This window comes from Vigna angularis, chromosome 9, assembly GCF_016808095.1.
Source record: "Vigna angularis cultivar LongXiaoDou No.4 chromosome 9, ASM1680809v1, whole genome shotgun sequence".
Lineage (NCBI taxonomy): Eukaryota > Viridiplantae > Streptophyta > Magnoliopsida > Fabales > Fabaceae > Vigna > Vigna angularis.
This window is the reverse complement of record NC_068978.1, coordinates 11,245,542-11,258,565: the sequence shown is the minus strand read 5'-3', so window position 1 is coordinate 11,258,565 and position 13,024 is coordinate 11,245,542. Positions and strand designations below refer to the sequence as shown.

Here is a 13,024-nt window from a genome sequence, read left to right as displayed (position 1 = left end):
GAGATCCAAACTGTTACTGAAAAACACCTAGCCACTTCCTAGTTTTGACTGAATTTTGATGGTTTAGTATACTTATATGCACTTAGACCATTATATCAGTAATTGAACTCTGCTACCAACTTTTAAAGATCAATTTAGACTTGCTCAAACTGTGACACAACATGAGATTTCTATTACCACGAAATCAGACTTTGTTATGGCCCAATGTGCAGAATAATCACTCCATAACACCACCAAAAGTGAGTTTATAACATTCAATTAACTAGGCAATGTTAAAAGTGACTGTAGAATGTGTAACTACACAAGACCAACCTGGAAAACAGCAACAAGGTGAGAATAAACAGAAATTAGATGAAATAGCTAAAAATCACTACTCAAAACTGAAAAATATTGTACTAATTTTGCAAACTGCACTACACTAACTATGTACACCACTTTTAAAAAATAAAAGAAAGATAAAATTGAAGTGTCAATTGAAAAATAAAAAGAAAAGCATAATTTGACTATTGAACACCTATAAATAGACTAAAGTAGGTGAGAAATTTATTTCCTTGGACAAATTTGTTATCAAACCTGCATTTAGACCACCAGTGAATGTTCATCTATATGTTGTATGTTGATGTATATATTATATGCTCCTGTATATTGTATGTTCATTTATTAGGCTACAACTTCATTAAGTTAAGTAGTCATTTAAAGTCCTATGGTACTAAAAACATTCTCAATAGAATGAGAAGGGTAATAGTACCTTAAACACTTACAATGTACAAAATATGTGAAAGTACTCTATAAAAGAGAACTTTAGTAATGTCAGATTATTGACTCCCCCAAATTGTATACACAACCACTTAGGATGTGGAAGGCATTTCAATACTGAGGACTTCTCTTTGGATGCCCTTATTGAATGCCTATGACAATAGTGTTGAAATTTCCTTCCATGTTTGACTTGAGTAGTAATAGGTTTATTACTTATGTCACATGGAGTGTTGTTGTTTTGGCTAAGTTTTTATTTGTTTGGCTTGTCACAAAACATGGCCCATTTTCCCAACCATCGTGGATGGATGTACGACTGTTGTTATAGTGGAAGGAGAGGTTTGAAGGAATCTTTTGTCATCGGAGTTGAAGAGTTTGTGCAAATGGCCCGACGATATCAATATTACCCTGTTGATGGAGGGATTCGATGTCCATGCATCAAGTGCGAATGTACAAGGATTTTGAAAGATGAAGTCGTCAAACTTCACCTATACCAAAAAGGGTTCATGCCTAATTACACGGTTTGGATTTTTCATGGTGAACAAATTCCTTCGACATCTACTGCAGCTGAAAAGCGACTTGCATCAGGTTCGAATACTATTGTACATACATCTGAGATAGATCAATTTGCCGATATGCAAGAGATGGTCGACCATGCTCTTCGTCGCCATTCTGAACTACAAGTAAACGATAGTCATTATGAAGAGCCCCCAAATGAAACGACTTAGAGGTTTTACAATTTACTGACAGAGGCAAATCTACCTGTATTTGAAGGTTCAACTGAGTCAAAATTATCAGTGTGCATTAGACTCATGACTGGCAAATCTAATTGGAACGTGCCAATTCAAGTAGTGGACTTTTATACAAAATTGATGTTAGATTTGACACCACCAACCAATTTTATGCCGAAGAATTATTACCAAGCCAAAAAATGTGTTTCAAAGTTGGGATTGGAAGTCAAGAAGATTGATTGTTGTGTTAATGGATGTATGTTATTCTACGACAATGACAGTGGCAAAAATGATGCATTGTTGGTTGAATGCAAGTTTTGTGGCTCACCTCGATATCATACGATACATGCGGGCCGGAGGCAAAAAAAAACCCATTCCCTTAAAGTCCATGTTCTACTTGCCTATAATTCCAAGATTACAAAGAATGTTTACTTCAATGCAAACATCAGAACACGTGACATGGCATGATGGTAACAAAACTAAAGGATTTATGTGTCATCCTTCTGATGGTGAAGCTTGGAAGCACTTCAATCGTAAACATCCATCCTTTGCTAGTGAACCGCGTAACGCCAGACTTGGTCTATGCTCTGATGGGTTTACCCCGTACATTCAGGCCTCTGCATCACCATATTCATGCTGGCCCGTGATAGTTACCCCATACAATCTACCACCTGAGATGTGTATGACAAAGCCTTACATGTTTTTATCGTGTATAATACCAGGTCCATCTAATCCTAAGTCATTGATTGATGTTTATTTGGAGCCTTTGATTGATGATTTGAAGAAGTTATGGAATGGTGTTTGAACGTATGACGTTTACAGGAAGCAAAATTTCCTTATGAGGGCAGCCTTGATGTGGACTATTAATGACTTCCCAACGTACGACATGTTATCTGGTTGGACCACACATGGTCGATTAGCTTGTCCACATTGCATGGAACATACAAAGTCATTCCAATTGAGTTATGGTCGGAAAAGTAGTTGGTTTGACTGCCATCGACGGTTCTTGCCTATTGATCACCCCTTTAGAAGAAACAAAAAGGCATTTCGCAAAGGGCAAGTTGAAACGGATTTGCCCCCGCCGAAGTTGACTGGATCACACGTTTGGAGAAGAGTGAAAGACTATCCAAAAGTCACTAAATCTGGTCAGAATAGGATAGAAGGGTTTGGAGAATGGCATAATTGGACTAAAAGAAGCATATTCTGGGAACTTCCCTATTGGAAAGACAACTTGCTAAGACACAACCTCGATGTCATGCATAGAGAAAAAAATTTCTTTGACAATGTCTTCAACACAGTTATGAATGTTATAGGTAAGACAAAAGATAATGAGAAAGCAAGAAAAGATTTACCTTTGTATTGTGGACGAAAAGACTTAGAGTTGAAGGTGCAAGGTAACGGCCGATTATTTAAACCAAAAGCAAATTACACAATGTCAAAAGATGAGACAAAAATAGTGTGTGGATGGATCAAGGAGCTTAGAATGCCAGATGGATATGCTTCTAACTTGTCCAGATGTGCCAATGTTCAGAACAATACTATTCAAGGGTTGAAGAATCATGATTGTCATGTATTCATGGAGACTTTGATCCCTCTTGCGTTCAGTTGTTTGCCAATGCACGTGTTAAATCCACTGATAGAAATAAGTAACTTCTTTAAAGATTTGTGTTGCACGACACTAAAGGAGAATTCCCTTAAAAAGATGGATGAAAATATCCCAATTATTCTCTGCAAATTGGAAAGAATATTCCCTCCTACATTCTTTGATTCAATGGAACATATTCCAATTCATCTTGCATATGAAGCTTGGCTTGGGGGACCGGTGCAATACAGGTGGATGTACCCATTTGAAAGGTTTATGGGAGAATCCACACGTTCAGTTAAAAATAAAGCTAGAGTAGAAGGCTCAATTTGTGCAGCTTACTTGCACAGAGAGACAACGTATTATTGTTCACATTATTTCAAAAACTTCATGTTGTCCCCCACTCATGTGAGAAATGAAATGCAATGGAAAGTTGAACCACGTGAAGGTGCATTATCAGTCTTCCGACAATCAGGCCGTCACGCAGGGAAAGAATTCACACATTGGTTAACTGATGCTGAATTCAATTCTGCTCATGTCCATGTCTTAATCAATTGCACTGAAGTTAAGCCGTACCTTGAGTATGTCATCATCCATCTCTTATCTTTCCAACGACACAATTGTTATACACTAATGAATTTCATTTGTACCAGCTCATTTCTTGTGGCTGAGCAAGTCGCAGAAGGAAATACTTCTGCTAGAATACACTCTGAGTTTCCCCATTGGTTTAGAAATCAGGTCTGTAGTTTTTCCTACGTTTAGAGATCGGATAATTTCACTCTTGCTTTTATAATTTTTTTAGTGTCTTTGTAGGTTTTTAATCAGGCATTAAGTCCCACAGTTCAAGAGTTAAGACATCTCTCGAATTGGCCAATGAGATGTGTCACAGAATGGCACACTTACTTCACCAATGGTTATAAATTCCATACACATGAATGGTCTAAAGGAAAGAAAACATCAAATTGTGGTGTGTATGTGAAGGGCCTAACAGAAGGTTGTTATGATGATTTCTACGGCATCATTCATAAAATATATGAACTAGAGTACAACAGCACTACTTCTCGAAACAGAGTAGTACTTTTTTATTGTGAATGGTTTGATCCTTCTAGAGCTGGTACCCGAGTGGATCCACGCTTTAATATTGTGGAACTCAACCAGAGATTAAGATATGGACCGTTTGATCCTTTCATTCTACCAACTAATGTCAGACAGGTTTATTATGTGCCATATCCACCATTCCGCAATATTGACAAGCGTAGTTGGGCCGTAGCAATACAAACCAAGCCTAGAGGTCACATTGACTCAAATGAGGTTGAGGAAGATGTTGCCTACCAACTTGACCACATGTCACAACCACAAGAAATTATTGAAGTTGAACGTATAACCGCATTGGTCGACCCTGATGGTGATGGAGATGAATTAGAAGCAACAATACCAGGTGATGAAGAACAACAACAAGACCCTCTTCAATACACCGTTATCCTACCCCTGCAGTACACCCTTCTCCTACTCCTACAGCACACCCTTCTATTACCCCTGCAGCAGACCCTCTTCCTCCTCTTGTGATGGTAACCCCCACTTCTCCCCCTGTGGTATTACCCCCACTCCTCTCCCTGACCCTACTTCTATACCTTCCTCATCTTGTATACCGCCTTCTGAGACTCTCACACCATCTGCTAATCCAGATTCAAGTAGTGATGGTGAAGGTCTTACCCGCCTCTCCATGATCGACCCTGGATTGAGCCGTATGGTAAAGGGTAAGATTTTAATTTCTTCATATAATTTGATGTTTCAACCCAACTGTAATTGAAATGACTTTTATTATGCAGGTTTATTCCATCTAGGGTTGCTTCCCAGGCCATCACACATTCAATTAAGCAACAGTTTTTAAGTCCATGGCCTACTTGGGGAGCAATACCTGATGACGACAAAAAGCCATTATGGGAGCGCTTTCAGGTGAACAATCCATTAAAGTAATTGTCCCTCTTATTTTAGTATGTTCATTAATCAATGTTCGTTCTGTTTAATGTTACAGATGAAGGTGCAGTGGAAACCTGAACATGAAACACAGATACACAGAAATTTCTACATGAAAGCATCTCATCGGCTGTCAGAGATGTTTAGGGATGCCCGCAATGCAGGAGAGCGCCCTTACTAGCTCGGCGAACAAATTTGGAACTCTTTACTGGCTCATTGGAATACAGTAGAGTTTCGTAATAAGTGTGCCAAGGCGCAGAGAAACAGAGCATCTGAAAAGGGTGGCACCTTGCATACTGGTGGGTCGATAACCATTCATGAGCATGCCATTCGTATGGTAAAATTTCATTACATAGCTTTTTCTTTCATATATAAGTTATGTATTTTGTATTTCATATGTACAGTTCTAATTGTAAATTATGTTACAGGCACAAGCTCTGGGACGGGCGATCCATGTTGATGAGGTCTTTGCACAGACTCATGTAAGGAAGGGCACTAATCAATTCGTTGATGAAAGATCTCGAAAGACTCATGTAAGCAAATAACACTATTACTATTACTAATTTTTCATTTATGTTATTCTATCATTCCTAACATTGCTTTTAATGTTTCAACAGGAAGAATTTTCTACGAAACTTTCACAGGTTAGATCTGAACATGAGTCAGCTCCTACACCGGATGATGGCAGCAATGCAGAAGACGACATACGTAGGCCACAGTGCTGGGTCGAGATCGTTGGTGGGAAGAAAAACGGTCGACTCTACGGTGCAGGACAACTAGCTACAAACTATACAACATCAAGAGGAGGTACTCTAAAGCACCAACCTTCTTCTTCCACCACTGCTCCTGACGAGGTCGTTCTCCGCCTCATGCAGGCACTGGAACAAGGTGACCAGGAGATCACTGATCTGAGAACAGAGTTTACAAACTTTAAGGCCCTGGTCATGAGAGTGTTGCCTGAAACTTCACAGGATGAATTGAATATCCCTCCGACCCAACCACGACCCTCCTCGTCACCCGCTGCTCCTCAGCAGCCCACATCAGTCCAACACTCATCAGTCCAACCCACACCAGTCCAGCCATCAATAGAGGAGCAGGATGATGAAGATCATTCTGATGATAACTATGTACATTATTAGTTTCATTTTGTTATTACTTGTTATAGAAACATTTGGATATTAGAACATTTGGAGTTTAGATCATTTCGATGTTATATCAATTGGATGACTTTGGATGTTAGAACTCTTGACTGTTATTACATTGTTTTATGTTTTAACTATAAATATATGTTCTATGGATTAATGGACGTTCTATGGATATTGATCAATGATTGCATCTTTGAGATGCACATTTTAAAGGTCTGTATGTGCTTGAAAACTGTTATGCAGGTCTGTTTGTGCTTGAAAACTGTTATGCAAGTCTGTTTCTGTTGTTGGTTTGATAAGAAATAAATTTGTCCATTACATTTCCCTCCAACTTACCGAAGGCTTTTGCCCTTTGGTAAATACCCACGTGAGGTAGTTACCAAGGGCTTCTGCCCTTCGGAAATAACTGAGGGCTTTTGCCCTTCGGAAATTACCGAAGGCTTATAGCCCTCGGTAATAACCGAAGGTCTGTGCCCTTCGGAAATTACCGAAGGCTTCTGGCCCTCGGTAATTACCGAAGGGCAAAAGCCCTCGGTAAATGTTAGCGACAAGGGATTTACCGAGGGCTCAATGACCGTCGATAAGCCGTCTGTAAATATGCTTTTTCGACGGCTTCTGGCATTTTGTGAGGGCTTGTGGCCTTTGGTAATTCCCTTCTTTTTTGTAGTGTGAGTCAGTAAGCCAACACGTTTAACTCACCAACCTGTGGTGGGTCGGGCCAGGTTGAAATTTTTCCAGCTCGCTAATAAGTTAACCGAGTTGGGTTGATTCACTAAATGACTAACCAATGATGGATCAGACCGGGTCAGACGGGGTTACCCGTTTTTACAGCACTATTTGTACTTGAATCCAAATCGGAACAAGAAAATTGGTAGCAAAGATGACTTCCAGCAGCTTGCTTAAACACTTAGCACCACCAAAAAAAAACAAGATTCACTCCCAAGAAAAAAAATATTGCACGTTCAGGACCTACAAAAATACCTGTTAACCAAAAACTTTACTTCTTGTTCTAATAAAAGAATAACTAGTAACTTTACTTATGGCTTCTTTCTGCAGATAATTAATTATAAGAAGTTAATAACATGATACATGAATTAGAGAAATAAATTATCTGTGTGGAATATAAATAAAAGTTAACTTACTGGATAAAATCGTAGACTAAAAACTGGAAAATCTATAAGCGTCCAAATTCATGTATTTCATGATTCCAATATCCTCCTAAAACATGTGCCCCAATGAGTGATTAATAGGAATAAATCTATAAGAATTTGTGTTGCAATCTAAAAGAGAAAAAAGTGGTTGATTTGCGTGGCCATGATAAAGATAATGAACGGTAGGAAGGGAACAAAGGCTATAATGAGAAGGGCTGCCAGCTCTGATCAGACCAGTATGTCAGAGAGAGAGAAGAGACTCTGCAAGCCAAACAAAATAGTATTTGTCTCATTATTTTGTGTTATTATTCTTTCTTTTCATCAAAAGTAATGTATTTCGAATAATAATATCTCATCATACATAGAAATATAGAAATTAAATATCTCATTATTTGAAGGGAGTGCATTTTTGGTCCGTGAGATATCACTTTCTAAGGCTAAAATCCCCCTGAATTTGTGCACCACATGTGAAAAGCAAGGTGGACCACTTAGTACTAACTACTTACCATCTGCTTCCTTTCTTCATTTTTCTGATTTTAATTACTCACTCCATTGCTATCAAATCTCACCAGTTTACCTTTAGTATCCCTTTCATTGAAATTCTATGTACAATTTTTCACTTCTTTTATTGCCAGATCATTTCAAAATCTTACTCACCAACTTCGTAAGAGTTGCCAACAAAATTAAGAAACTGGAGGTATGAACAAATCGAGTGATGGCAAATGAGAGTTTGTTTATATGCTTAGTTATAAAACCTATTTTCCATGTAGGATGAGAAAAACTTGTCTTCTCACCTGAGTTGGAGTGCGGAAAATGAAAGATTGAATTTTACTGACGATTTGAAGAGACACGTTGGAAAGTGAAACAACTTGGTCTAAATTTTATCAGATTAAAGATATGTTTTTTTAACTTAATGACGTCAAATATTTCCTGCATTCAGTTTATGAAAACCAAGGTTAAAGTTAACTATAAGGGATGTTCCTCGCATTCAGTTTGTGAAAAGCCAAGGTTACACCAAAGAATAAGACAGTGTCAGAAACTATTAAGGATTAAAAAACGCAAGCATACCTAAAGATCAACAAGCTAGTCAAGCATGAAGTGAGTCTGAAAAAATTGTGAAATATATGTTACAATATCCAAGAAATCTTAAGGTAAAAAAAAATAGTAATGACAACAAAAAGAGCTTAAAGAAAAAAAAAATTATCCAATATGAGATTTAAGACTAACAAGGTGCATTAATGTCATGAAATCTGTTTTCATGTTAATTACCTTTGTGAACGTTGCAAGACTTTTACCCTTGCTTTTAATCTCAAATATTCCTGGTAGTTATGTCAAATGACATATTTATTGTTAGATACTTCATATATCTATTACAAAATAGCTATTTTCTTTTTGTTAACAAAATTAGTAAGAAGGAATAACCTAAAGGTTGAACACGGTAACAAGTTAAAAGCAGATAACGGTTCAATCTAAAAAAGTTACTAGACAAACTTCAATCACTAGTGCTCAAACTGAGTCGTCTTTTTTAACAAAAGTCGTATATCACAAATAGAAACAACAAAAGATTACTTCCTCTACTCAAAAGAGGGCAAGCGAAACAGGAAAGGGAAAACATTTAAACAATAGACAGATCAAGTTTCTTATGCAACTTCTTTTTGTTACTCTGTATAGCCTCTTTTAATTTCTTGTCACATTGCTAAATGGGAAATAAGGTGTCAATTGCTATAAGATCCCAACTAGTCAGTTTTAAAGGGATATCATTCTCAGTCTTAATGTGGCATCATTGTAAGATAATAAGTACGTGAAAATAAAGGGAATGGCAAAGACAAATATTGACAAAGAACTTATCAGAACATCAGATTTTAAACATTAATTTTCGGGATTAACTTCATCGAAATGTCACCAAATTTTGAGTTTTACGTTTACATACTCTAGAGGTAATACAAATTTTAAGATTTTGATTTTGAATCTGTGTAGCACGTTGAGGTAATACAAATTTTAAGATTTTGATTTTCTATGTCTGAAAGGAAATTGATGGTTAAATGAACGTATGTGAATAAAGTTTTTGTAAATAAATAAGATTTTTATGTAAACCTTATAATGATAGTAACTTTTTATATAAACTAAATTGAAAGTAAATCCTTCTCAAACTTCCACTCCTTTTTCCCTGAAGGGCTCCTAATTTTATTACGGAATTGTTGCATAAAATGAATCTGATAAAGTAAAGCGAATTCTGAACAGTAATCATTTTTTGTCAAATAGCAGGACACGTTTCTCACATGTATTTCAGTATATACTTTGTTAGGTGAATTTAAGCTTTGAATACCTCCCAGTTTGTCAAGAATCAGTCTCTCATTTTCCAGTGCACACAAGAGAAGCAAAACAATGGAGTACCTTCTTCCACTTCTTCTTCTAATCACCATACTGTGTGTAACCATTCATGTACTCATCTCAACCTTCAAACCGATGAAAACCTCAAAGTACCCTCCAGGGCCTTACCCTTTTCCCATCATAGGAAACATCTTGGAGCTTCGAAACCTGCCACACCAAAAACTTGCCAAGCTTTCCCAAATTTATGGTCCTATAATGAGTCTCAAGCTTGGTAGCATTACCACCATAGTCATTTCCTCTCCACATCTTGCCAGAGAAGTACTGCAAACAAAAGATCAAATCTTTTCCAACAGGACAATCCCAGATGCTGCTCGAGCTCTTGATCATCACTCAATTTCAATTGCATGGCTTCCACCTTCAGAAAAATGGAGGATCCTGAGGAGGGCTTGTGTTGCCAAAGTGTTCTCTTCTAAGCAGCTTGATTCTACAGAAGCTATTCGCCAAAGTAAGGTGAAAGAGTTGATGAATTATGTCAAGGAAAAATGTGAGAAAGGTGAAGCCTTGGATATTGGTGAGGTTTCCTTCACAACTGTGCTTAATTCCATATCTAACACTTTCTTCTCAATGGATTTTGCTCATTACGATTCTGACAAGTCTCAAGAGTTCAAGGACATCATTTGGGGCATCATGGAAGAAGCTGGAAGGCCTAATGTTGTTGACTTTTTTCCAATCTTTCGCATGCTTGATCCACAGGGTGCTCGGAGAAGAATGAATGGTTACCTTGAAAAGTTAATTGCGTTTTTTGATGGACTCATAGAAGAAAGATTGCGTTTAAGGGCATTAGAAAATGAAGACAAGGCATGCAAGGACGTGTTGGATTCTGTGTTGGAACTCATGCTTGAAGACAACTCAAAACTGACTCGTTCCCATGTTCTGCACCTGTTTGTAGTAAGTATATGTATATTTTTACAATAAATGCTATTTTGACACTCTTAGGCTTTAATAAAATTCATGATGTACGTTTGAAGTTAAATGTCATAAAAGATTATTAAGCTATATTTTCAATCAACTCAACCTAATTAATAACATTTTGAAAATATTTCTTAAATCTTACTAAAGTGAATTTTAACCCTTAATCAACTCTAGAAATTCAATTTATAAATTCACCTTATTTTTAATTTTATTCAATATGAGAATTTTAATATATAAATTTCACGTTAAGACATATATATATATATATATATATATATATATATTTCACATTAATCATGGTTCGATATAAAGATACAATAGACCAGACTAATAATAAATTTAGTAAAATAGGTTTTGGATTCTTTTTGATACCATCTAAAAAATAAAATTTAAATTCAATTCAACTTGCAAGATTTAATTTCAATTTACTTATATACATAAATTTTTCTTATTTTTATTTTTATGCAACGTGAGAAGTTCAACCATTCGTAAGTTATATAATAGAGTCTGTGCGGGTTAATAAAAAATGTCTTAAATCTTGTAAATTACATATCTCTTATCCTATATGACTTGACTTATTGATGTCAGGATTTATTTGCGGCTGGGATAGACACAACGTCAAGCTCAATAGAATGGGCGATGGCTGAGTTGCTCCATAATCCAGAAAAACTAGAGAAAGTTAGAAAAGAGATTCAAACTCTTGGCAAAGGTGAACAACTAAAAGAATCAGATATCTTAAAGCTTCCTTACTTGCAAGCAATGGTTAAGGAAACCTTTCGTCTACATCCAACCGCCCCAATGTTAGTGCCACACAAGCCAGAAGTTGATGTTGAAATAGGTAGCTTCATGGTGCCTAGAAGTGCACAAATTCTTATCAATGCATGGGCCATGGGAAGGGATTCAAGGATTTGGACAAACCCAAATGAATTTAGACCCGAAAGATTCTTTGAAAGTAACATTGATTTTAAAGGGAAGGATTTTGAGCTGATACCTTTTGGAGCTGGAAGAAGGATCTGTCCTGGGTTACCATTGGCTTTTAGAACTATTCACATTGTGTTGGCCTCTCTTCTATGCAATTATGATTGGAAGCTCAAGGATGGAGAAAAATATGAGAAAATGGATATGCAAGAGAAATCTGGGTTGATCTCGCACAAGGCTCAACCTCTCTTGATCATTCCCATCCAAGCATAAGATCAAGAACATTATATAATAAGTATTATTATAAACTGAATTTGTTCCAATCTATTCTTCAGTTATCTTTGAGTGTTACTTCCCTATCTTTTCTTTCTTTCGTCTATTCTCTCTTCTCTTATATGATAATCTAAGTTGTTATGATTGCCTTCACCATTCTTTTCTTCTCCACAACTCAAAATCCACCATTGTCGCACTCTATAAAGCTTGGACACACCTCATAAATGATGTGTTTTATGTCTGATATATCAAATACCGACACTCAATACATATAGATAAAGTGTCTAATTTGAAAAACTTTTTTTTTCTTTGACCTGACTCCAACATAATAATAATGTCATAAATTTGTAAATTTATTACATAAATTTCAATTATAATTATAATTATATTATATAAACACTACTTTTCACTTTTTAAATATTAAATAGAGGGTTTATTAGGACTGTTAATTATGGAACTCACTTTCAATCAAGTAGTAGCTCTGCAGATTTCTAGGACTGTTACACATGCAAAAGGTCAGCAGAAACAACTTTTCCCCACCTATTTCTGATGATTGGATGTAATACAAAGGGATGTCGACTAATTACAAAGTAGAAGATATATGTTGATGACTTAATGCTTGCAAAGTTGGCGCCTGTACTAGTTCACAATCTTAAGAGATGATTTCCCTGACAAGCCAATCCAAACTACAAAATGTGAAAAGATGGGAGAGCTTTGGCGGAGGGAAACCAATGGTACTATTACTACAGCAGAAGGACATAGAATAGAGTCACTGACAATGGGTATTGGAAACCAACGGGAATGAAAGTGCCAGTGGTTTCAAGCTCAAACAGCAAGACAGTTAGTATTAAGAAATATTTCTGTCTAACCCTCCCTATTACGACATCTGTCAAAGAAGAGAAATTATTGAACTGCTGCAAAATCAAGGAAAACCTTTATTATTATATTCATTCTAAATGTTGAAAAGTTTATTGAGATTTGTAAGATTTCAAATGTCACTTTTTACCTCAGTCCAATCTGCTTTGATTCTTGGTCGAATGATTGTCTTCATCCATGATATGATATAGTAGCCACATGCCCAGGAATCTATTTACTTGTTACATTAAACATGTGAAAGAATATAATCAAATGTAATGGTTTAAATTTGACTATGAAAATTAATAAGTTAAAGATCAACGAATTCCAACTTTA

General features: G+C 36.4%; 1 protein-coding gene across 1 annotated transcript; it reads left to right on the top strand.

Moving 5' to 3' along the window:
* The first annotated feature begins 9,648 nt into the window (after positions 1 to 9,648).
* On the top strand, positions 9,649 to 11,987 carry LOC108318810 (cytochrome P450 76T24). Its single transcript, XM_052868288.1, has 2 exons — positions 9,649 to 10,618; positions 11,231 to 11,987. The coding sequence occupies exons 1-2, from the start codon at positions 9,725 to 9,727 to the stop codon at positions 11,831 to 11,833; spliced, it is 1,497 nt and encodes a 498-aa protein (XP_052724248.1). The 5' UTR covers positions 9,649 to 9,724; the 3' UTR covers positions 11,834 to 11,987.
* The last annotated feature ends 1,037 nt before the right edge of the window (positions 11,988 to 13,024 follow it).

Excerpts from the sequence above, each read along its gene's own strand:
- LOC108318810 (XM_052868288.1), top strand. The coding sequence starts at position 9,725 with ATGGAGTACCTTCTTCCACTTCTTCTTCTAATCACCATACTGTGTGTA. Across the intron at positions 10,619-11,230 it reads ATGTTCTGCACCTGTTTGTA|GATTTATTTGCGGCTGGGAT; the intron begins GTAAGTATATGT and ends TATTGATGTCAG.